This window comes from Chlorocebus sabaeus, chromosome 11 (assembly GCF_047675955.1).
Source record: "Chlorocebus sabaeus isolate Y175 chromosome 11, mChlSab1.0.hap1, whole genome shotgun sequence".
NCBI lineage: Eukaryota > Metazoa > Chordata > Mammalia > Primates > Cercopithecidae > Chlorocebus > Chlorocebus sabaeus.
Genome location: NC_132914.1, coordinates 118,356,281 through 118,381,694, shown reverse-complemented (window position 1 = coordinate 118,381,694; position 25,414 = coordinate 118,356,281). Strand labels below are relative to the sequence as shown.

General features: G+C 47.4%; 1 protein-coding gene across 3 annotated transcripts in view; it reads right to left on the bottom strand.

Moving 5' to 3' along the window:
* Positions 1-24,459, bottom strand: part of P2RX7 (purinergic receptor P2X 7) — a 57,632-nt gene extending 33,173 nt beyond the window's left edge. Inside the window, exons 1-3 of one of the 3 annotated variants that reach the window (XM_073021152.1) lie at positions 24,230-24,452; positions 1,016-1,184; positions 595-733 (exon numbers count right to left, since the gene is read on the bottom strand). Coding sequence is in view for 1 of the 3 variants with exons in the window: in XM_008004974.3 (XP_008003165.3) it covers positions 1,016-1,184; positions 24,230-24,354 (294 nt within the window). In the remaining 2 variants the exon portion in view is untranslated. Of the gene's footprint in view, positions 1-461; positions 734-1,015; positions 1,185-24,229 lie in introns of those variants that run through there. The other 2 variants (XM_008004974.3, XM_073021154.1) reach the window with 2 other exon arrangements.
* Between the last annotated feature and the right edge of the window lie 955 nt (positions 24,460-25,414).

Sequence of the window (25,414 nt, the reverse complement as noted above, 5' to 3'; positions counted from 1 at the left end):
CTAAGCTTCTAGAAATCAGGGTCTGTGGGCAACTGGGAATATGCCGAGGGGTTAATATCAAAGCTGGACGGGCAGCCGTGCTGAGCTGAGGGAGAGCGAAGAGCATTTGCATGGGTTGAGGAGTCATTTACCACTGTAGTCTCAAAAGCAGCCTTTTCGTGTTTTTTTTTTTAAACACAGTAAAATCTCATTAAATTGAAACTCAAGAGACCTGGGGAGGGAAGGGTAGGGGAGCAGGCTTCATCGGAACACTGTTCAGATTTTCCCGGACTTTAATGAAAGGCACTAGGGCATCCCACCACCTGAGCAATCACAGGATTTTAATGACCAGCTGTTAGAAACAAATAGATAGCAACTTGGGCTTTATAGAGTTTTGCAAAGCATTTTAGCTCCCCAGGCCACAAACATGCCCCTTCGTCCCTCCCGCCCCCTTCTCTGTTTTTTGGCCTCCTCAATCCTACTTTAATTTCTCCTTTTTGGCAATTCTGCTTTCATTTTCCCTGCTTGCAAATTTAGAAGTCACACGCCTTCTCTCAGTGACCGATGCCTTTCTTCTTTTTGTCATTTACATCCTTTCTTGGTGGAAAAATGTACCCAAGAATGGTCTCCTGGAGTCGTTTTTGTTGATAAAACGCCACACAATCTAGAAGGGCTGGTACTCTTCGGTAGAAAGTTCTCTGTCCTTCTGAGTCTAGGCAGACCTTGCTGGCTTGGTGGCTGTGCCTCTAAAAAGCTGCATATAAATCAAGTGTGAGTGAATCAAATCCTGTTTTCAATGTACCAGCACATGCGGCTATTTTGAGAAACCCTGTAGGACTTGATAAAGCAAAGGATCATCTCCTGGATCTCACCCAGGTTTGCAGTTTTTAGGTTTTCTCAGTTGAGATGTTCACAGAGCTTTTAAAATAGGGCCAACGTTTTTTCTGGAGTGAGGCTCTAGATAATAGGGGGAGGGAGCAAGGCCCTGGCGACGGTGACCAGCGACGAGCCCGGGAGAATGCTACGAGGTGCTTACCTGCAAAGGGAAGGTGTAGTCTGCAGTGTCAAAGACACTGTGCACCAACTTCTTCACTCCATTCTCCACGATCTCCTCTTTCACCTCTGCTATCCCCTTCACCTTGGTGTGCACAGAACTGATGACAGGCTCTTTCCGCTGGTACAACTTGTCACTCACCAGAGCAAAGCTAAATGGCAGACATGGGAAAGCATCAACGGGAGGCACAGCACAGCGGGTTGGGATGCAGGTGCTGGAGGATGCAGGCACTTCCATTCCAATCCTAGCTCTGCTGCATGACTTGCTTCCATGTGACTTGTTTTCCCTCTCTGGACGATGGGAAGAATAGTCATACCTGCCTCATGGATTGCGAGGATGAAATGAGAGATGTTTGCAAACTCCTTTGCCCAGTATCTGGCACCTAGTGAGTACTTGCCACAGGAAAGCGACTGCCCCCAATCCTACTCTTTAATATTCTCTAACATGGACCCTCATAGATAAGACAGTTTCTCAAGTCAGAAAGTCCCGCCCCGGTAGGTTCGCCAGCTTTGTCTGGAGGTTCAGTAACACATCAGCACCTTCCAGTCCAAGACAGTGTCTGGTGCATTTTCAGAAACACCTACCTGCTTTATCAATAACATTGAAAATGGCAGCTACTCTCTCTTTTTTTTTTTTTTTTTTTTTTTTTTTTGAGACAGAGTTTTGCTCTTGTTGCCCAGACTGGAGTGTGATGGTAGGATCTTGGCTCACTGCAACTTCCACCTCCCAGGTTCAAGTAATTCTCCTGCCTCAGCCTCCCAAGTAGCTGGGATTACAGGCGTGAGACACTGCGCCCAGCCTCTCTCTTTTTTTTTTTTTAATTCCAGAGAAAGGGCCTTGCTCTGTTACCCAGGCTGGAGTGCAGTGGCATGGAGCTCACTGCAGCCTCCAACTCCCAAGCTCAAGTTGATCCTATCACCTCAGCCTCCTGAGTAGCTGGAACTACAGGCATGTACCACCACATTCAGCTAGCTTTTATTATTTTTTATAGAGATGGGGCGGGGGGGGGGGGGTATCTTTATGTTGCCCAGGCTGGTCTCGAACTCTTGGTCTCAAGTAATTCTCCTGCCTCAGCCTCCCAACACGTTGTGGTTACAGGTGTGGGCCACTGCACCAGGCTGCAGGAGCTGCTCTTTCTTGAGCACTTCATATGTGCCAAGTGCTCTACATGCACCATCTCCTTTAACCCTCACAACAGTAGGAGATAGTTACCGGGATTATCGGCATGCGCCACCGCATCCAGCCTAAAGGGTTTGTTTTATTATGTTTTTTTGAGATGGAGTCTTGCTCTATAGCCCAGGCTGGAGTGCAGTGGCACTATCTCAGTTCACTGCAACCTCTGCCTCCCAGGCTCAAGTGATTCTCCTGCTTCAGCCTCCTGAGTAGCTGGGATTACAGACGTGTACACCACACTTGGCTAATTTTTGTATTTTTAGTAGAGACAAGGTTTTGCCATGTTGGTCAGGCTGGTCTTGATCGCCCAACCTCAAGTAATCCACCCACCTCAGCCTCCCAAAGTGCTGGGATTACAGGTGTGAGCCACCACGTGCCTGGCTAATTTTTCTATTTTTAGTAGAGACAAGGTTTCACCATGTTGGTCAGGCTGGTCTTGAATGTCTAACCTCAAGTGATACACCCGCCTTGGCCTCCCAAAGTGCTGAGATTACAGGCATGAGCCACCACGCCCAGCCCTAAAGGGTTTGTTTTAAATGTTTTGTTTACTCATTCAGACTTTACTTATTTAGTCCCTTCTCTCTGCCCAGCTGCTGAGTGATATTAGCAAGTCTAAGATAAGCTGACCTTAGGAAGCTGAGACAGAGTGGGCCAAGACTCAGTCCCAGCTGTTCTCCACCTTGGCTGTGTAACCACCCAGGGAGCTTTCAAAATTGCAGGTCCCCAGTCCCATCCCTGGAGACTATGATTCCATGGGTCAGGGGAGTTATCCAGATACCCACATATTTTTAAAAAGTTCCCAAGTGATTCTAATGCATAGCCAGGGCTGAGAACCACTAGTAGGCTCCTGAAAAGACAGCTCAGATTTGACAGTAGCAAGTACATTTGAAGAAGAGCATTCTCCATGACCCAGCAATACAACTCTTATGTATGTGCCCTAGGGAAACTCTTGTACAGTGCTGGAGGAGCTATGGGCCAGAATGTTTCTGCAGCATTGCTTGTAAGAGGGAAAGCAGGAAATAACCTAAATGTACTCAAACAACGAATGGATAAATAAATTGTTGGATTTATACAATGAGATGCTTTGGGCCAGGCACAGTGGCTCACACCTGTAATCCCAGAACTTTGGGAGGCCGAGGTGGGTGGATCACCTGAGGTCAGGAGTTCGAGGCCATCCTGGCCAATATGGTGAAAACTCGTCTCTACTAAAAATAAAAATTAGCTGGGTACGGTGGCGTGAGCCTGTAATCCCACCTACTCGGGAGGCCGAGGCAGGAGAATTGCTTGAACCTGGGAGATGGAGGTTCCAGTGAGCTGAGATCGTGCCACTGCGCTCCAGTGACAAGAGCGAAGCTCCGTCTCTAAAAACAAAACAAAACAAAACAAAAAACAAAGAACAAAAATTTGCTGGGTGTAGTGGCACATGCCTGTAGTCCCAGCTACTCTGGAGGCCAAGGTGGGAGGATTGCTTGGGCCCAGGAGTTCAAGGCTATAGTAAGCTATGATCGTACCCCTGTACTCCAGCCTGGGCAACAGAGTGAGACCGTGTCTCAAAAATAATAATAATAATAAAATAATTTTTAAAAACGGGATGCTTTGCAGCAGTGAAAATGAGTCGACTAGGCTGGGCATAGTGAATCACACCTGTAATCTCGGCATTTTGGGAGGCCAAGGTGGGTGGATCAGTTGAGGTTAGGAGTTCAGGACCATCCTGACCAACATGGTGAAACTCTGTCTCTACTAAAAATACAAAAAATTAGCCGGGTACGGTGGCGTGCACCTGTAATCCCAGCTACTCAGGAGGGTGAGGCAGGAGAATCGTTTGAACTGGGGAGGTGGAGGTTGCAGGGGGCCAAGGTCACACTACTGCACTCCAGCCTGGCTGAGTAACACTGACAAACCCTGAAAACCATATAATTTATGGCTGGAGTTCAAGCGATTCTCCTGCCTCAGCCTCCTGAGTAGGTGGGACTACAGGCTCGCGCCACCACACCCGGCTAAGTCAAAGAGACCAGTCACAAAAGGCTACATATTGTATAATTCCATTTGTATGAAATATCCAGAACAGGTAAAACCACAGAGACAGAGAGTAGATTGGTGGTTGCAAGGAACAGAGAGGGGAGAAATGGGGAGTGACTCCTGAGGGGCATGGGGCATCCTTTTGGGGTAATGAAAATGTTCTGGAATAGACGTAATGGTTGCACAGCACTGTGAATGTCCTAAATGCCACTGAATTGTTCATGTTTACAGTGGTTAATTTTATGTTATGTGAATTTTACCCTAATAAAAAATTATATTTTTTACATATGTAGACATATATGTGCTGTAGAAATATTAAAACAAACAAGGGAATGACAAATGTCAAATTCAGGATTTCTTTTAGGCTGGGCATGGTGGCTCATGCGTGTAATCCCAGCACTTTGGGAGGCAGGTGGATCATCTGAGACCCTGGGTTCGAAACCAACCTGGCCAACATGGCAAAACCCCGTCTCTACTAAAAATATAAAAATTAGTCAGTTGTGGTGGCATGTGCCTGTAGTCCTAGCTACTCTGGAGACTGAGGCAAGAACCCGGGAGATAGAGGTTGCAGTGAGCTGAGATGGCACCACTGTACTCCAGCCTGGGTGACAGAGTGAGACTCCGTCTTAAAAAGAAAAACAAAAAGGATTCCGTTTAGAGATGGAGTCTTGCTATGTTACCTATGCTGGAACACAGTGGCCATTTCACAAGTGCAGTTAGCACACTACAGCCACAAACTCCTGGGGTCAAGTGATCCTCCTAGCAGGATGTTTATAAAACAAAAGGAAACAGAATGGGATGAAGGATGAGTTTGCAGGGAGCAAAACTGGATTAGTAATGCTTTATTTCTTAACTTGGATGGTGGTACGTGGGTGTTATATTATTCACAATATATTTTAGTATTTCTATAACGTTTATTTATTACTTATTTGAGACGGAGTCTCACTCTGTTGCCAGGCTGGAGTGCAATGGTATGATCTCGGCTCACTGCAACCTCCACTTCCCAGGTTCAAGCGATTCTTCTGCCTCAGCCTCCCAAGTAGCTGGGATCACAGGCACCCACCATCATGCCCAGTAATTTTTGTATTTTTAGTAGAGACAGGGTTTCCCCATGTTGGTCAGGGTGGTCTTGAACTCCTGACCTCAGGTGATCCACCCACCTTGGCCTCCCAAAGTGTTGGGATTACAGGTATGAGCCACTGCACACGGCCAACACTTATTTAAAAAGAAGGATTTTCAAGAAAGATGTTGGGGTAAGAGATCCAGATTTGAGACCCAATCAGCACATATGAGATAGAGCTATTAAATAGAATTCCATAGACAAATATGATAACACTTGCTCAATAATACATTTCAGCCCAGCATCCCAACACATACATAGTGTGCAGCGCTCTCATACTGGATGTTGCAATGTTCTCCTGGAACAACACTTGGTCATGTGACCCACCATTTGAGAAGCTCAATTCTGATCTCTCATGTTCATTCCAGAACGTGCAACATATGATCGATCAGCCTCAATGGAATCAGGCCCTCTCCTAAATAGAAAACCTGTCTCTGTGTCATAATGAACATGTAAATTTTAAGAATTAAAATACTTCAGAGCTGCATCAATGACAAAAAGGGAATGAAAGCGAGTTTGCACACTTTACCTGTTGGGGGGATACCGTGATCATGAAAGTGAGTTTGTGGTGTCCTCCTTTTGGAAAGAAAGTGCTAGTGACCATCCCAGAAATACTCTCCCAACCTTGCTTGGTGACTAAGGCAAGCCATGTCACGCCTCCAGGTGGTCGGTTTAATCCCTGAATGAAGAGAGAACTCCCAGCCTCCCCAATCCCCATGACCTTTTTGCTCTAAGAGGCTATAATGTTATTCATTCTGTAGCAGGCAAAGCTTCACACACCTGGAGCTAACAGGAGTGTGAAGAATCTAGGGATTTCACTGGGCTGGGGAGGATGGGTAAGTTGCGGGGTCGGAGGGGGTGGTGTGCGCACATAGTCGCAGCTACTTGTTAGACCAAGGTAGGAGGATCCCTTGAGCCCGGGAGTTCAAGACAAACCTAGGCAACACAGTGAGACTTCAGTCTCTAAAAAAGAAGAAGACGAAGAACAACGCTGGAAAGATTCTGGGAAGTAGAAGAGAGCTAATGGGAGGGAAGCCAGGGCCATTGATATGGTTGGGCTGTGTCCCCACCCAAATCTCATCTTGAATTGTAGCTCCCATAATTTCCATGTGTTGTGGGAGGGGCCTGGTGGGAGACCACTGAATCATGGGGCGGTTTCCCCCAGACTGTTCTCATGGTAGTTAATAAATCTCATGGGATCCGATGGTTTTATAAGAGGTTTCTTCTTTTGCTTGGCTCTCATTCGCTTTTTGCCTGCCACCACGTAAGACATGCCTTTTGCCCTCTGCCATGATTGTGAGGCCTCCCCGGCCATGTGGAAGTGTGGGCCCATTAAACCTCTTTTCTTTATAAATTACCCGGTCTTGGGTATGTCTTTATTAGCAGCGTGAGAACAAACTCATATAGCCATCAAGGAGCATTCACAGGCAGGTCTGGCTGAGGAGGAGCCCTGGAGTGGCAGGGAAATAAGGATGGAGGGTGAGGTTGGGCCCACGGGACCCTCAGGCTGCTTGCTCTGGACCCACCAAATGGAGATGAAGGTGCCCACCATAAAGTCGTTCTTCAGAGCCTCAGTCCACATACTCTGAACATGAGTGACTGTCACAGACTTACACTGGCATCGTAGGTGGGATGGGCCCCATGCCAGCATGGTTAGATTGTTCTTCAAGCTCTGCAGGGAGGACCTGCCTTTCAGCAAAGTTCCTCTCCGCCTGACAGCCCCTGGGCTTCCAGAGCAAAGGTAACATCAGAGGGCTGAGCCCCTAAAGTGTATCCCTTGTATCTCTTAGTTCACGCCTAACCCAGGCCAACAAACATCTTCATGGACCCCTAAAGAACAGTAGTGCCAGGCACTGTGCCTGCAGTGCAGCCCAGAGAAGCTTGGTGTGCAGCCTCTGCATCTCTTATTTAAAATCCCAAGAGGAGAATCTGATCAGGTCCATCGCTGGTCCACCTAGCCATGGTGGGGGCTCAGCAAGGGGCGAGGACCCAAGAGATGCTCTGAGAAGAAAGTCGGGGGGAGCCAGCACCCCCAAGGCAAGTTAAATCCTGATTGTATTAGTTCCTGGTTGTTGCTCTAACAAATTACCACAAACTTAGTGGCTTTCAACAACACTAATTTATTCTTTTGCAGTTTTAGGGGTTAGATTCCTAAAGTCAGTCTAACAGGGTAAAAATCAAGGGTTCAAAAGAAAAATATAAGTTAAGATCACAGCTGGGTGCAGTGACTCACGCCTGTAACTCCAGCACTTTGGGAGGCTGAGGCACGTGGATCATTTGAGATCAAGAGTTTGAGACCAGCCTGGGCAACATGGCGAAACCCCATTTCTACTAAAAATGCAAAAATTAGCCAGGTGCGGTGGTGAGCGCCTATAATCCCAGCTACTTGGGAGGCTGAGGTGGGAGAATCATTTGAACCTGGGAGGCGGAGGTTGCAGTGAGCCAAGATTATGCCATTGCACTCCAGCCTGGATGACAGAGCAAGACTCTATCTCTAAATAAATAAATAAATAAACAGAAAGATCCCAGTACAAGTCATTCCCATAGGCAATGGGAGTGTCTTCTAGATATGTCTTGATATCCACACCTAGACACATGAATAGATATACTGATGTTACAAACATGGCTGCAGGCTGTTTCGTAACTTGTTCTTTTTACTCAATAATACATTATTAATTATTTCTATGACAGTAAAGGTATATCTGCGATAAAGATAGATCTGTGATACACAGTCATTCTCAGTGGCTAAAGAGTATCCTAGTGTTGAGATTGAACATATGAAACGGCCCATTTTGACTGGGTGCGGTGGCTGACGCCTGTAATCCCAGAACTCTGGGAGGCCAAGAAAGGCAGATCACTTGAGGCCAGGAGTTCAAGACCAGCCAGGCCAACATGGTGGAAACTCCATCTCTACTAAAAATACAAAAATTAGCTGGGCATGGGGTGCACACCTGTAATCCCAGCTACTTGGGAGGCTGAGGCAGGACAATTGCTTGAACCCGGGAGGCAGAAGTTGCAGTGAGCCAAGATTGTGCCACTGCACTTCAGCCTGGCGACAGAGTGAGACTGTCTCAAAAACAAACAAACAAACAAAACTGCCCATTTTGTGTTCTGTAGGTCATAGCTATAGAATATAGGCAGTTCCATATGGTTCAAGCTAAAAGGTACATTGTGATAATTTGCCAACCAGCCTTCAGGGATGGATAATTACTGGAACCTTTGTTCAATTTTCCCAATTATAAACATTTTTGGTAACCCTAATATAGTCCTTACCATATGCCAACCACTCTTCTAAGTCCATTTTGCTAACATATATTAACTCTTGCAATCCTTACTCTCCCCCACCAAAAACGAAAGCAAAACCAAAAACAAACAAAAAAACCCCAACTGTATAAGGAAGGTACTAGTATTACCCCCACCTGATAGCTAAATAAACTGTGGCATGAATGAAGTGAGAAGCTTGTCCAAGGCCACGTAGTAAATAGCAGCACCAGCTCCAAACACAGCCACGTGGCTTCACAGCCTCAGCTTTCTTAAATGCTACAGTAAATGGAATTCTTTTTCCAACATCCTTTTCAAATGTTCATTGCTGGTGTAAAAAAAACACCACACAATTAATTTTTGTGTGCTGATCTTGTTCTTGCAACTTGACTGCAGTGGTTTCTTTGCTCCAACAGTTTTCTTGTGAATTCTTTGGAATTCTCCCTCTATGGGATGGTGCCACCTGTAACTAAGGATAGTTTTACTTCATCCTTTCCCATCTGGATGCCTGTTATTGCTTTTTCTTGCCTAATTGCTCTGGCTGGAACTTCCAGTACAATGTTTAACAGCAGTGGTGAAAGTGGGCATCCTTGTCCTGTGCCTGATCTCAGGGACAGGCACTCATGCTGTGCTCCTAACCACTGTGTTTACTGTCTGTTCACCCCGCATTCATGTTGCCAGGAATCCCTGCACAAGCTTCTTCTCACACCTGAGGCATTAAGTCCATAAGACAACTTCTGGGTCAAAGGGTGTGCACATTTTATATCTGAGTTCATTTTCCCAAATCACAAAAGCTTGGACCATTTCATGCTTCTATCAGCAAAGCAAGAGTGTGCACACTGCCTCTTCGGAGGGGTTTGGCCCAGCTCAGTGGCTCACGCCTGTAATTCCAGCACTTTGGGAAGCTGAGGCGGGCGGATCACTGGAGGTCAGGAGTTCAAGACCAGCCTGGCCAACATGGTGAAACCCCGTCTCTACTAAAAATACAAAAAATAACCAGGCATGGTGATGTGCACCTGTAATCCCAGCATTGGGGAGGCTGAGGCAGGAGAATCGCTTGAAACCAGGAGGCAGAGGTTGCAGTGAGCCGAGATCGTGCCATGCCCTCCAGCCTGGGTGACAGAGTGAGACTCCATCTCAAAAAGAAAAAAAAAAAGAGGGGCTTGACAAATAAGAGGACTGTCATGTGAACTTGGCTGGGACAGTAGAGGGTCTGGTAGCCAGGCTGGGAGCACATGGCCCATAGGATGGGGGCTGTGAGTTTGAAGAAGAGGAGAGACACAGTAGCAGTGTGCAGCCATTTGAAGAGTAGAAGACGCATGCAAGGCAGAACTCTAACCGAAGGCAAAAGTTACAGGGAGCTAGACTGTGGCTCAGTATAAGGAAGAAATGTCTAACAGGGCAGTCCCAGAGCAGAACAAGCTTGTGGTTGCTGCTGGTGATGGTGAGGAAGATGATGAAGATAATTTTCATTTACCCCATCAACTTCCCTTTCTCTCCTGTCCCATTTCCATCTGCATTTAAACATCATTTCTCCTCTTAAAAATGCCTCCCCCGGCCGGGCGCGGTGGCTCAAGCCTGTAATCCCAGCACTTTGGGAGGCCGAGACGGGCGGATCACGAGGTCAGGAGATCGAGACCATCCTGGCTAACATGGTGAAACCCCGTCTCTACTAAAAAATACAAAAAAAAAAAACTAGCTAGGCGAGGTGGCGGGTGCCTGTAGTCCCAGCTACTCGGGAGCCTGAGGCAGGAGAATGGCGTAAACCTGGGAGGCGGAGCTTGCAGTGAGCTGAGATCTGGCCACTGCATTCCAGCCTGGGTGACAGAGCGAGACTCCGTCTCAAAAAAAAAAAAAAGGCCTCCCCTCCCCAGCTTAATCCCTCCTACCACCACTCCATGCCTCTTTTCTTTATAGCCAAGTCCCTTGAAAGAGTGAGTCACCAGGCCGGGTGCGGTGACTCACACCTGTAATCCCAGCACTTTGGGAGGCTGAGGCAGGTGGATCACGAGGTCAGGAGTTTGAGACCAGCCTGGCCAACATGGTGAAACCCCGTCTCTACTAAAAATACAAAAAATTAGCCAGTGTGGTGGCACATGCCTGTAATCCCAGTTACTTGGAGGGCTGAGGCAGGAGAATCGCTTGAACCCGGGAGGCGGAGGTTACGGTGAGTGGAGATTCACACCATTGCACTCCAGCCTGGGCAACAGAGAAAGACTGCGTCTCAAATAACTTTAAAAAAAAAGAAAAGAAAAAGAAAGGGTGAGTCATCACATCCACTTCCGCATCTCAATTCACTCACTCCTCTACTCATTCCAGTCTGGCTCCCACCCCCATCCCTTCCCTAAAGCCTCTCTTGCCAAGTAAACAACAACGTCATTGTCACTAAATCCAATAGATACACGACGGACCTGATCTTGCTGGAATTCTCAGCAGCAGTTGACACTGACTGTGACCATGTCCCACTTCCCTTACCTCTTTCCCTTAGCTTGCAGGAATCCACTTGTGCCTGACTTTCATTGGATCTCTGTGGCTACCCTTCTTAGAATCTTTTGGGGATTTCTGTGCTCCCACCCCTTAAAGGTTAGCACTCCTCAGGGGCGTGTTCTAGGCCCTTTTGCTTTCTCATCTACGTCTCTTGCTGGTCGGTTGCAGCTTCTTCCAGGGTTCTGGTTGCCATCTATATGCTGGTGATATAGAAACCTACATCTCAGCTCCAGATTTATATATCCAACCACCCATTCAACCTCTCCATTTGTACATTCCATAGACACCTCAAACTCAATGCCTTCAGTTCTGACCTCATCTTCCACACCAAACTGGCTGTTTCTCCTGCATTTCCTACCCCAGCAAGCTATTCCAGCACCCATCAGTTGCCCAAGCCAGAAGCACGGCATATTCCTTGACTCCTCCTCTCCTTCTTGTCCACCCACCCGTTCAGTTGCCAAATCCTACTGTTTCACTTCCTAATATTGCTCAAATTCATCTACTTCTCTCTTCTGCCTCTATCACCTCCTCAGTCCAGGTCACCATCAGCTCTCAGATCTGGACATCCCAATAGTCACCTAAATGGCCTCCGTTCCTCCAGTCTCACCCTGTCCCCTCCACTCTCCACACTGCAATACTTTAGTGAGAGCATGGACTCTGGAGTGAGGTTCAATTTCAGCTCTACCGTTTACTGGCTACACGACCTTGGGCAAGTGACTTAACCTTTCTGAGTCATTGTTTCTTCTTCTGTAATAAGAGGATATTAGGGCTGGGTGCAGTGGCTCACGCCTGTAATCCCAGAACTTTGGGAGGCCAAGGCGGGTGGCTCATTGGAGGTCAGGAGTTCAAAACCAGCTTGGCCAAACATGGTGAGATCCCATCTCTACTGAAAGTACAAAAATTAGTCAGGTGTGTTGGTGCACATCTGTAATCCCAGCTACTCAGGAAGCTGAGGTAGGAGAATCGCTTGAATCCGGGAGGTGGAGGTTGAAGTGAGGTGTGATCATACCACTGCACTCCAGTCTGGGCGACAGAGCGAGACTCCGTCTCCGCAAAACAAGAGGATATTAGTATTCTATTGGGCAGGGTTTCTAGTTCTAAACAACAGAATTCACTCTGCTGAGTTTAAGAAGAAAGATTGTCCAGAAAAGACAAATCTCCAGAGGCAGAGAGTAGATTCATGGTTACCTGGGTTGAGCAACCACGGTGGGGAGTGACTGTTAATGGGTGTGAGGGCTCTTACTGGGCTGATGAAATGTTCTGAAACTGGATTGTGATGATGGTTGCACAACTTGGTAAATTTACTAAAAGTCATTGAAATGTATATTTAAAACAGACGATTTTATGATATGTAAGTTATATCTCAAAAAAGTTATAAAAAGAGACTTTTTTTTTTTGAGATGGAGCCTCGCTCTGCCACCAGGCTGGAGTGCAATGGCGTGACCTCGGCTCACTGCAACCTCCGCCTCCTGAGTTCAAGCAATTCTCCTGCCTCAGCCTCCCGAATAGCTGGGATTACAGGTGCCCCCACCATACCCAGCTAATTTTTGTATTTTTAGTAGAGACGGGGTTTCACCATGTTGGTCAGGCTGGTCTCGAACTCCTGACCTCAGGTGATCCACCCACCTCGGTCTCCCAGAGTTCTGGGATTACAGATGTGAGCCATCGTGCCTGACCGATACTATTTTTTTTTTTTTGAGATAGGGTCTTGCTCTGTCACCCAGGCTGGACTACAGTGGCACAAACACAGCTCACTTCAGCCTCACCCTCCCAGGATCAAGCAATCCCTCCACCTCAGTCTTCCCAGTAGCTGGGACTACAGGCATGCAGCACCATGCCTGGCTAATTTTTTTTTGAGACAGAGTTTCACCTGTCGCCCAGGCTGGAGTGCAGCAGAGTGATCTCAGCTCACTGCACCCTCCGCCTCCCAGGTTTAAGTGATTCTCCTGCCTCGGCCTGCCAAGTAGCTGGGATTACAGGCACCTGCCACCACGTCTGGGTAATTTTTTTTTTTTTTTTTAGTAGAGATAGACTTTCACCATGTTGGCCAGGCTGGTCTCGAATGAACTCCTGAGTGATCTGCCCACCTGGGCCTCCCAAAGTGCTGGGATTACAGGTGTGAGCCACCGTGCCCAGCCATCTTTTTTTTTTTTTTTTTTTTTTTTGAGATGAAGTCTCGCTCTGTCCCCCAGGCTGGAGTGCAGTGGCATAATCTTGGCTCACTGCACTCTCTGCCTCCCAGGTTCTAGCGATTCTTTTGCCTCAGCCTCCTGAGTAGCTGGGACTGCAGGCACGTACCCAGCTAACTTTTGTATTTTTAGTAGAGATAGGGTTTCACCATGCTGGCCAGGCTGGTCTCAAACTTCTGACCTCAAGTGATCTGCCCGCCTCAGCCTCCCAAAGTGCTGAGATTACAGGCATGAGCCACTGCACCCAGCCAAAGTTAACGATTTTGAGATGGTGAGAGGACCTCGTGTCATCCAGGTATGCCCTAAATGCCATTACACACGTCCTTATAAGAGACAGGCAGAAGGAGATTTGACACACACAAAGAGGAGAAGGCCATATGAAAACAGGGCAGAGAGGTCTGAAGATGCTGGCCTTGGCTGGGCACAGCAGCTCCCGCCTGTAATCCCTGCACTTTGGGAGGCTGAGGCAGGAGGATCACGTGAGCCCTAGTGTTCAAGACTAGCCTGGGCAAGATGGCGAGCCTCCATGATATGGTAGAGTTGACCTGACCCAATCACATGAACCCCTTAAAACCAGAGAGTATTCTACTTGTCCCAGGAGAGAAGTCAGAGCTTTGAAGCATGAGAACAATGCATTGTGTCATAGTAGGCTTGGAGACAGAGAGGACCACGTGGCGGGGAATATGGGAGGACTTCAGAATCTGAGAGTGGCTCTAGGCTGACAGCCAGCGAGGAGCAGAGCCCAGTCCTGCAGCCTCAAGGGATTGAATTTTGCCAACAACAAAAATGAGGTTGGAAATGAATTTTCCCCAGAGTCTCCAGGCGGGAACTCAGCCCGCTGGCACCTTGGTTTAGGCTTGTGGGACTATGTTAGTTTCCACTGCTGTGTAACAAATAGAAACTAATCCAGCCTCAGACACCCCTCATTCCATAGGGCAGCTCACAGTGTGCAGTGGGAGTGGGGCCCTCTAAGGCAGGGTCCAAGGAAGGGGATCCCCTATTGTATGGGTCAAAGAGCAGTACTTCTCTCCATTCCTGAATTTGAAATCTGCGCACGCCCAGCATCCTGTGTTATTCCTTGTGTATCAAAATGTTGCCTGGGGCATATGTTTGGAAAGCTCGGGTCTCCTGTTGTGTCCCGGCCGCAAGGGAAGCTGGGACATTCAGCTGTGACATGGATTGCGGGGGTGGAACTCATAACACAGAGCATTCCCTAAACATGGTTAGGCTGTTCAGGTCATGATCACCTACTCCCACAACCAGTCTTCCAGGATTATGCAGGAGGATCAAATAGGCCAATACATTTCACATGCTAAGAACAGACCCAGCACATGCTAAGTCCTCAGCAGTACTCAGTAGGTGTTATATTTCAAGCAGAATGATCTCTCTAAAATGAAAATATGAGCATAAAACCCTTCCTGTTTTCTGTATGTTTGGATATTTTCTAATAAGATGCTGGGGGCTGGGGGGACAGCTCTCCATGCTTTCTAGTGCCTGCGGGATGCAGCTCAAGGCGCTCCATGATCCGGCCCCTGCTGGATTCCCCAGCCCCGCTTTCTCTGCCACTGCACCGGCCAGCTGTGGGCCTGTGAAAAAGCCAGACAAACTGCTCCTTCCTCTTCCCAACACTGTGCTACCCATGCAGAGGGGCTGGGAGGCTCCAGTCCAGGGTGGGAGGCTGGGCTGGGGTGGCATCCCCAGAGGCCTGTGGGTGCAGGAGAGAAGCCTCCATCGTTATCCCTCAAAACAAGAAAATCAGACACGGCGGCAGCTTTTCATAAGGCTACAGCCATTCATTTGAAAGAACCATGCTTATCTTTTGAGATGATGTGCTTCCAGCTATTTTGGTGTTTTGGTGTTAGACATGAAAAAAGGATGTGGATAGATGGTAGTAGGCAGGTGTTTTAATTGCTTGTCTGATATCCTTTATTTATTTATTTATTTATTTATTTATTTATTTATTTATTTATTTATTTTTGAGATAGGGTCTTGCTCTGTTGCCCAGGTGGCAGTGCAGTGGTGCGATTTAGGCTCACTGCAACCTCTGCCTGCCAGGTTCAAGTAATTCTCCTGCCTCAGCCTCCCAAGTAGCTGGGATTACAGGCGTGTGCCACCATGCCTGGCTAATTTTTTTTTTTTTTTTTTTTTTTTTGAGACGGAGTCTCGCTCTGTCGCCCAGGCTGGAGTGCTGTGGTGTGATCTCGACTCACTGCAAGCTCCGCCTCCTGGGTTCACGCCATTCTCCTGACTCAGCCTCCCGAGTATAGCTGGGACTACAGGCCCCTGCCACCACGACCGGCTAATTTTTTTTGTATTTTTAGTAGAGATGGGGTTTCACCGTGTTAGCCAGGATGGTCTCGATCTCCTGACCTTGTGATCCGCCCACCTTGGCCTCCCAAAGTGCCGGGATTACAAGTGTGAGCCACCGCGCCCGGCCATGCCTGGCTAATTTTTGTATTTTTAGTAGAGACAGGATTTCACCATGTTGGCCAGGCTGGTCTCGAACTTCGAACCTCAGATGATCTGCCTGCCTCAGCCTCTCAAAGTGTTGGGATTACAGGCTTGAGCCACCGCGCCTGGTCCTTTATTTATTATTAGTTTTTATTACATAAATATTTTAAGACAGGGTCTGTCTGTCACCGAGCCACAGCTCACGGCAGTCTCCACCTTTGCCTGGCCTCCTTCACAGCGCCATGTTAGTCCTCAAGCCTCTCCTTGGTCTTCTTCAGGTTGGTAAAAGGCATCATCGTACCTCAGGAACCCAGAGTCATCTTTCACCTCCTAGCAAATCTGTCGGTTCTGCCTCCGAAATACATCCCGGCTTTGTCCACCTGTCTCCAGCTCTGCCGTCCCATTTTAGCCCAAGCCTCCGTCTCCTCACATCTGGTGACTCCAGGAACCTTCTCACTGGTCCCTCACCATCATTCTTGTCCCACCACACTCTGTGCTCTGCATAGTGACCCATAAGCCTTCTGAAAACATGAGCCAGATGCTTTCACTTCTCTGCATAACACTTTTCAGTGGCTTCCCATGACACTGCAAATCAAATTGCAACTCTTCAGCCGACCTGCCCTCAGCTCTGGCTGCTCCCTCCTGTCTCCCCAGGTTCAGGGACATGCCGTCCTTGCTGTTCCTCTTGTGTTTCCAGATCTTTGCATTTACTGTTCTCTTCATACTGTGTGTCACGTGGTTGGATTCTTCTCCTCCTACGGGGTCACTTCCCGAACTGGGTTATCTCTGACCCTCCCCCTCAAGCTCTAGCACATCACCCAGGTGTCAGGGTTTGGATGAGAAAGTGGCAGACCTCCTGCTTCTACTTCTCTGAAGACGGTCAAGGGCAGGCCGGGCAAGGGTGGCTCACACCTGTAATCTTAGCATTTTGGGGAGCCAAGGCGAGAGGCTCACTTGAGGCCAGGAGTTCAAGACCAGACTAGTCAACATGGCAGAACCCCATCTCACTAAAAATACAAAAATTATCTGGGTGTGGTGGCATGTGCTTGTAGTTCCTATTAGGGAGGCTGAGGCAGGAGAATCGCTTGAACTCAGGAGGTGGGGGTTGCAATGAGCCAAGATTGTGCCACTGCACTCCAGTCTGGGTGACGGAGGGAGACTCTTGTCTCAAAAAAAAAAAAAAAAAAAAAAAAAAAAAAAAAATTTGGTCAGAGGAGCCATGCTTGGGATGGATTTGGATTTGCTCCTCCTGCCGTCTGGTGCCTCCCCGGCCTCTGTGCTGGGCTCACTTCGACTCAGCTGGAAGAGGCCCAGACTCACAGGTTTGTGGCCACTCGCTGGGAAACAGGTGTTCAGCCAGGAGCTCCATTTTAACAGCCACAAACTAGCATAGCAGCACCATCTCCATGGCGACAGCCAGCCTAGGACCAGGAATGACAGCACAGGCTCACTGTTGGCGCCAGTGGAGGCTGACTGGGCAGTGGAGAAGCAGCAGCTCTGAGTGGAATTGTTTTCTGTGCCTCTCTCAATCTTCTTCAGTCTTCTGTGGCCATTGGAAAAGCTTCTGTGAGGACTGGTCTCCAGGGAAGAGGGAAATCCTCCAAGGAGAATGCAACCATCGTTTATTCCTTTGCTTGAAGTCTTCCCATGGCTTCTCAACCCACTCAGAATAAAATGGAAAGAATTCTCCAGCCGGGTGCGGTAGCTCATGCCTGTAATTTCAGCACTTTGAGAGGCCGAGGTGGGCAGATCACCTGAGGTCAGGAGTTCGAGATCAGCCTGGCCCACATGTTGAAACCCTGTCTCTACGAAAAATACAACAATTAGCTGGGTGTAGTGGCATGCACCCATAGTCCCAGCTACTGGGGAGACTAAGGTGAGAAAATCACCTGAGCCCGGGAGGTCGAGGCTGCAGTGAGCCAAGATCATACCACTGCATTCCAGGCTTGGTAAACAGAGTGATAACCTGTCTCAAAAAATAAAAAATAAAAATAAAAAAGAATTCTCCAAGGTGGTGCCATCATAGGCGGCTTGGTTTAAGCAACAGCTTGGTGGTCAAAGAAACCAAATAGTAGTAAAGTACCAAGGTGAGCTGGCAGCCTCCGTAGGCCAAGCAGCACGTCCAAGATGAGGAGCAGGGCTCCTGGTGGGACTGAAGAAGGGGCCGACGTAAGAACAGGAGCTCAGCAATTGCCAAGATAGAGTCTCCACAGCCCAGCTGCGGGGCTGAGACAAGCCAGGACTACAGAAGTAGATTTTAGAAATCCCTAATTTCTGGTTTTTGGAAAGACCTTGTAATAGATCACTGATTTTTGTCTGCCTACCCTCCCCACTTCCTTTTCCCATTTTGTCTGGTAACAGAATCTTCCTTCCTAAGGAAAATCCACTGGATGTGGTTCAGGTAGGGCTCACACGGCTCCCTTGTCTTCTACCTACTTCCTGCCACAGGAGCCAGCACGTGACCCAGGCTGGCCAATCGGATAACACCTTGGCCATGGCCACAGTGATTGATTCAGGGATGGATCTGTAACTCACATCTGATCAATCAGAGTCTTTCCTGGGACTTTCCTAGCAGAGCTATCAAGAAAGACTTGTTTACTCCTCTAAGGTTGTTAAAAGAAGAGAATGTGAGGATATCTTGCTACATAGAGAGCTGTTCAAGAAGGAAGCCAAACAGAAGCAAATGGAGCCAGGATGTAGGGAGAGGGATCCGTCCTGATGACATAGTTTTCCGCCCCGATGACATAGTTTGAATTCTTATCTTCATTCATGTTCGAGGATAGCACCATCTCTTCAACTGCCCAGTTACATGATCCAATAAATTCCCCTTTGAGGCTTTGTGGTTAACGTAAGTTGGGTTTCTGTCACTTACTGCCCAAATGATCCTGGCTGACACAGACCTGCTTAGCATCCTATCTACACAGACCTCCAACACAAACTCCTCTTGTAGCTGCATCCCTGCCTTTGACTCCAGATCTGAACTTGGTTGTGAGAATAAGAGAAGCTGAACAGCCTCTCGGTTAATTTCCCCCATAACCAGTCCCTGCTTTGTATCCTATTTTCAATAACTGAGGCCCTGTCTCCTTATCCTGGCTCTTAGTCCTTCCAGCCCCAGTAGGAACACCTGGTCAGAACATGTCACTTGCTGCTGTGTCCTGAACATTGCTCGAGCCTGTCTGGATTTCCACCTATGGTCCACACCAGTCCTACTTGATGCAAACTATATTCCCCAATTCCTATGCCCCATGGGTCTACCCATTTCACAGATGGCTAAGTCATGGTTACATGAAGTTAAGGCTTCACAGTGCAACTTAAGGCAGCATTTCCCAAACTGTACTGTGAGACTCCATTTGGCCATTTAGTAAGATGTTAATAGATAGTCCATTAACCAAGAGGGAAAAAGCAAAGCTGGCGATAGTTTTTTCTTCCATTTTATATTTTAAAATACAAACAGTAGTTTATGTGAAGGTTATCTTCTTCTTTTTTTTTTTTTTTTTTTTTTTGAGATGGAGTCTCACTCAGTCGCCCAGGCTGGAGTGCAGTGGCGCGATCTCGGCTCACTGCAAGCTCTGCCTCCCGGGTTCACGCCATTCTCCTGCCTCAGCCTCCCGAGTAGCTGGGACTACCGGTGCCTGCCACCATGCCCGGCTAATTTTTTGTATTTTTAGTAGAGACGGGGTTTCACTGTGTTAGCCAGGATGGTCTCGATCTCCTGACCTCGTGATCTGCCCGCCTCGGCCTCCTAAAGTGCTGGGATTACAGGCGTGAGGCACCGCACCCGGCCGGTGAAGGTTATCTTCTAAAGTTGGCACTTAAGATGAAAATCATGGCTCATCAAAATGGCCTTTTAAACCCTTAAATTGTCCACAAAGCATAGCAAAAGCCTCCCACTTCCCAGTGGGTCCGCTGGAGCCAATTTTGCCTCCAGCTCTAGAACAAGTTGCTGTTTTGACAGTTTCGCTCCAGGTGAAGGTGAAGGAGTTGACTTATTTTAGGGGTCACATGGCTGAAAACTATGTACCCAGATTAATAAGTAGAGCAGCAAGATGCTCGCTAAAAAGCTTGTGGGAACAGAGATTGATGGAGGGAACCCCAGATGCCAGTATCCCGTCTCACACCTACTCCAGGGAACCCGGTTGCTGAATCATTGTATTATTTATATTGTTCTCTCTCTCCATGGCCCCATGGAACATGTATCACTGAATCTGAGGGAGTTAAATACATGTAAGTTATGATTTCACCATGTGAAAGAAAAATATTTATCATTACAAGGTGTTCTCATAGTAATCTGTTTTTAGAAAATGTCTTATTATACAATAATCTACTTTTAAGAAATTGGCCGGGCGCGGTGGCTCAAGCCTGTAATCCCAGCACTTTGGGAGGCCGAGACGGGCGGATCACGAGGTCAGGAGATCGAGACCATCCTGGCTAACACGGTGAAACCCCATCTCTACTAAAAAAAAAAAAAAAAATACGAAAAACTAGCCGGGCGAGGTGGCGGGCGCCTGTAGTCCCAGCTACTCGGGAGCCTGAGGCAGGAGAATGGTGTGAACCCGGGAGGCGGAGCTTGCAGTGAGCCGAGATCCGGCCACTGCACTCCAGCCTGGGTGACAGAGCAACACTCCGTCTCAAAAAAAAAAAAAAAAAAGAAATTGAAGGCTGGGCATGGTGGCTCACACCTGTAATCCCAGCACTTTAGGAGGCCAAGGTGGGTGGATTGCTTGAGCTCAGGAGTTCAAGACCAGCCTGGACAACTATGGTGAAACTCTCTCTACCAAAAATACAAAAAATTAGCTGGGTGTGGTGGTGTACACCTGTAGTCCCAGCTACTCGAGAGGCTGAGGTGGGAGGATTGCTTGGGCCTGGGAGGCGTAGGTTTCAGTGAGCTGAGATCATACCACTGCACTACAGCCTAGGTGACAGAGTGAGACCTCATCTCAAAAAAAAAAAAGGAAAAAGGAATTGCTGGCCCGACACAGTGGCTCATGCCTATAATCCCAGCACTTTGGGAGTCCAAAGCAGGAGGATCACTTGAGGCCAGGAGTTTGAGACCAGCCTGAGCAACATACGGAGACCCCCATCTCTACAAAACAGATAAAAAATTAGACATCATGGCATGTGCCTACGGTTCCCGCTACTTGGGAGGATGAGGCGGGAGGTCACTTGAGCCTGAGAAGTTGAGGCTGTGGTGAGCTGTGATCATGCCACTGCACTCCAGCCTAGGGCGACACAATGAGACCCTGTCTCTAAAAGAGAAAGAAATAAAAAGACTGTATGCTGGGCCCAAGAATGTCGGGAAGTCCCATCACCTGCTACATGAAAGTGTGACATGCAATCTATGTATTAATGCAGAAGGGCACATTTACTAATTATGCTCTTTACCATTGGTCATATGATAGCTGGTTTAAGTAATATGTCTTATTTTAGATTTCAGCACATATATATATATATATAAATATATAAATAAATATATAACTATATATAAATATATAAAAACATATAAATATATAAATATATATTAAATATATATATAATTAGTAGAAATGGCAAAACCCTGTTTCCACTAAAAATACTATTTATATATATATTACATATATATTTTTTGAGACAGAGTCTTGCTCTGTGGCTCAGGTTGGAGTGCAGTGGTGCAATCTCAGCTCACTGCAACCTCTGCTTCCTGGGTTCAAGCGATTATCCTGCCTCAGTCTCCCAAGTAGCTGGGATTACAGGCGCCCACCACCATGCCTGGCTAATTTTTGTATTTTTAATACAGATGGGGTTTCCACCATGTTGGCCAGGCTGGTCTCAAACTCCTGACCTCAAGTGACCTGTCCGCCTTGGCCTCCCCAAGTGCTGGAATTACAGGCATGGGCCACCATGCCCAACCCAGCATATATGTTTACCATTCAATATTTGTTGAACAGTAAACATATGAATCAAATAATAATAATCCTAATAATAGCATTATTAATAGTAAGAACTAACACTTAATCAGGGATTGCTATATGCCATATATTTCTCAAACAGCTTTGCATTTATTAGTTCATTTAATATTCCTATCAACAATGCTCCCTATTTATAGATGATGAAACCAAGGCTCAAAGAAGTGAGGTATTTTTGAATCCACATTTCCAGATCTCAAATGCTGAACTTGGACGTGATTACTTTGAGGGTCAGAGCAGAGGATGTATATAAAAATACATACGTGTATTTTATATACATATATATAATCAAAAAGATTATTATTATTATTATTATTATTATTATTATTACTTTGAGATGGAGTCTTGCTCTGTCACCCACACTGGAGTGCAGTGGCTCGACCTCGGCTCACTTCAACCTCTGCCTCCAGGTTCAAGCGATTGTCCTGCTTCAGCTTCCCGAGTAACTGGGATTACAGGCGCCCGCTACCATGCCCCGCTAATTTTTGTATTTTTAGTAGAGACGGGGTTTCACCATATTGGCCAGGCTGGTCTCAAACTCCTGACTTCATGATCCACCCGCCTCAGCCTCCCAAAGTGTTGGGATTACAGGTGTGAGCCACCGCTCCCGGACTCAGAAAGATTATTTTTAAAAATAGATACCAGCTGTTATCCTATGTCAGTCATCATGATAAGGGCTGCTCATGCCTTTTTTTTTTTTTTGGTTGTCACAACCCTACGACCAGATGCAGAAACTGAGGCTCAGAGAAATTAATGACTTGGCCCAGAAGACATAGCCAGTATTATGAAAAAAGTTACCCTAACTCTTAGTAAACTACACTGCCACTGTCTATAGATAAAAGTTGCCTCCATCATCATTATCAATCAGCACAGGAAATAAGAGGCACTCACCATCAGGGAAATTCAAATCACAACCACAGTGAACTACCACTTCACACCCACTAGCATGGCTATAATAAAAAAGACAGACAACTGGCCAGGCGTGGTGGCTCATGCCTGTAATCCTAGCACTTTGGGAGGCCAAGGTGGGCGGATCACTTGAGGTCAGGAGTTCAAGACCAGCCTGGCCAACATGGTGAAACCACATCTCTACTAAAAATACAAAAATTAGCCAGGAGTGGTGACGCGCACCTGTAATCCCAGCTACTTGGGAGGGTGAGGCAGGAGAATCGCTTGAACCGGGGAGGTGGAGGTTGCAGTGAGCTGAGATTGCGCCACTGCACTCCAGCCTGGGCAACAGAGCAAGACTTCATCTCAAAAACAAAAACAAAACAACAGCAACAAAACCCAAAAAGACAGATGATAACAAGCATTGGTGAGGATGTGGAGAAACTGGACCTCTCATACTCTGCTGATGGGGATGTAAAAAACTGCAGCTGCTGTGAAATTCAGCTCCACATTTCCCCCAAAGGTGAAGCATAGTTAACATATGACCCAGCAATTTTATTCTTAGGTACATAATCAAGAGAAAGGAGAATATATGTGTAAAACCTTGTACACAAATATTCGCATGGCATTATTCATGATAGCCAAAAAAGGACACAACCCCAATGTCCATCAATGGATGAATGGATAGATAAAAGTGGTCTATCCATGCAATGGAATATTACTTAGCCATAAAAAGGAATGAAGTATCGGCCAGGTGCAATGGCTCACGCCTGTAATCCTGACACTTTGGGAGGCCGAGGCAGGCAGATCACTTGAGTCCAGGAGTTTGAGGCCAGCCTAGACCACATAGTGAGACCCCGTCTCTTAAAAAAAAATTGAATGAAGTATCAACACAGGCTACAACATGGATGAGCATTGAAAACATGCGAAGTGCAAACAGCCAGGCACAAAGACTGTGTGATTCCCTTTATATGAAATGTCCAGAATCGGCAAATCCATACAGGCAGAAAGTAAACTGATGGGTGGGAAGGAGGAGGAACGTGTTGGAAATTATGGCCAAGGAGTGTGGGATTCCTTTTGAGTCGATGAAAATTGATTGTGGGGATGGTTGCACAACTCTGTGAATAATCTGAAAATCATCAAATGGTACGCTTTAAATGGGTAAATTGTATGGTGTATAAATTATATCTCAGTAAGTTTCTTTCAGAAAAAACAAAAACCAAAAATCAGGGCCTTCCTGACATTGGTGAAGACCTAAAGTTATAATACATTTTCAAGCCTGGTGCTATTCCTCCCAAGCACGGTGACTCAGATGCCAGCATGATCACCAGGTGTGCCCTGAGATCCTCGCCTCCTCCCTGGGGATCCAGGGTGTTGCCCTGCGCTTTCCCACCTTCCCCAGGCGTGCCCTGCCCCGCTCGCCCTGGCGGGCCTGGAGTAGAGCAGAAAGGAATCCCGCCCGTCCTGTGGCTTCCTTCTGCTGCAGCCTGGCACCGTTTCCTCTTGCCTGCTGCTGCTGCTTCCTCCCTCCCACCCAGCTTGCTGAGAGCACGTCTCAGATTCGAAAACCATGTGAGATTCAGACTGTGCACCTGAAGCTGCCCCCTGGGGCTTTCTGTGCTGTCGGCCACTGCAGAGATCTGGATCCTCCTCACATCCCACTTACCTAACGTAGGAAAAGACGATCACGTGGAAGAACCACTTAATGGTGCCATAATTCATGCTCTGGATCCGAGTGACTTTGGTCGTCTCATACTGGAAAACATCGCTGCAGCTGCAGCAGGCCGGCATGGTGACAGGCTCCGTCCCTGCGCGGAGCTGGACCAGAGGTCTACTCTTCCTGATGGGGCCACAGCAAGCAGCCCCCTCCCAGTAACTGCAAAATGAAACGTACTGATTTTTAGCAGGAGCCTTCAACTTCAAGCTCCTCCAATGACTGCAGAGTTGGGGCGGGCCCTGGCAGTTGCCCCAGATGCGGCTGCGATAAACAAGAAGAGCCAAGTCCTACGGGCCTGGCTGGCAGATGACCTCGCCCCAGCTGGCCTCCCCCAGATGCCTACACAAAGATGGTGTTCAGAGGACGGGCATTTTTAGAATTCTCTCTTTCCCTCCTTTCCTTTCACTTTTTTGGTTTCATTTCTGTTGGAAGAAAGGGGCAGCCGTGCAAATGTCACAAGACCCGGAGCTTCCATTGTGCCTCAGAAAAGGGCTGAGATCTTTCCATTGCCTGAAGCCCCACTCAGAGATTGAGTCATTCATTTCTACAACCCTTTATTCAGCCCCTGATGTATAGGAGCTCTGAGTAAATGAAGATCTCCCTCTCTTCTTCCGCCGCCCCTTATAATACTCTGGTCTGCAGTTGGTGGGGGACATCAGATTTGCAGGGGTAGGCGTGGTGGGGGTGGAGGGGCTTTATTTTTCTGCCAGATCTTTTGTGCTTGACCCTCTGAGTTACTCTCCACCCTGCTCTGCACCCCGGAAGGTCAACCCATGACCTAGACCTGAATCAGCTGAAGATCACCAGGGACACAGTGGCAGTCCAACAAAGTTAGGTTTATTGACCTATTCAGTGAGGGACACCACCCACCAGAAGAGCTACAGCACATCACCAAACAAAGGAAGACGGCGATTTATTATAGGATTCCGAGGAAAGTGGAGTTTAGATAAAATCTAAATGAAGCCATGTTTTGATAGACTACGAGCACAACAGGTTTGTACAAAGCAGTCAACGTCAAGTCTGGATTGCAAAGAGGACCCAGGGCCCTGCTTCCTAGGAAGCAACATAGCTAAGATAAATGTCAAATGTGTCCAGAAACTCTTTATCTGAAGCTCTGCTCCTGAGTTGTCAATT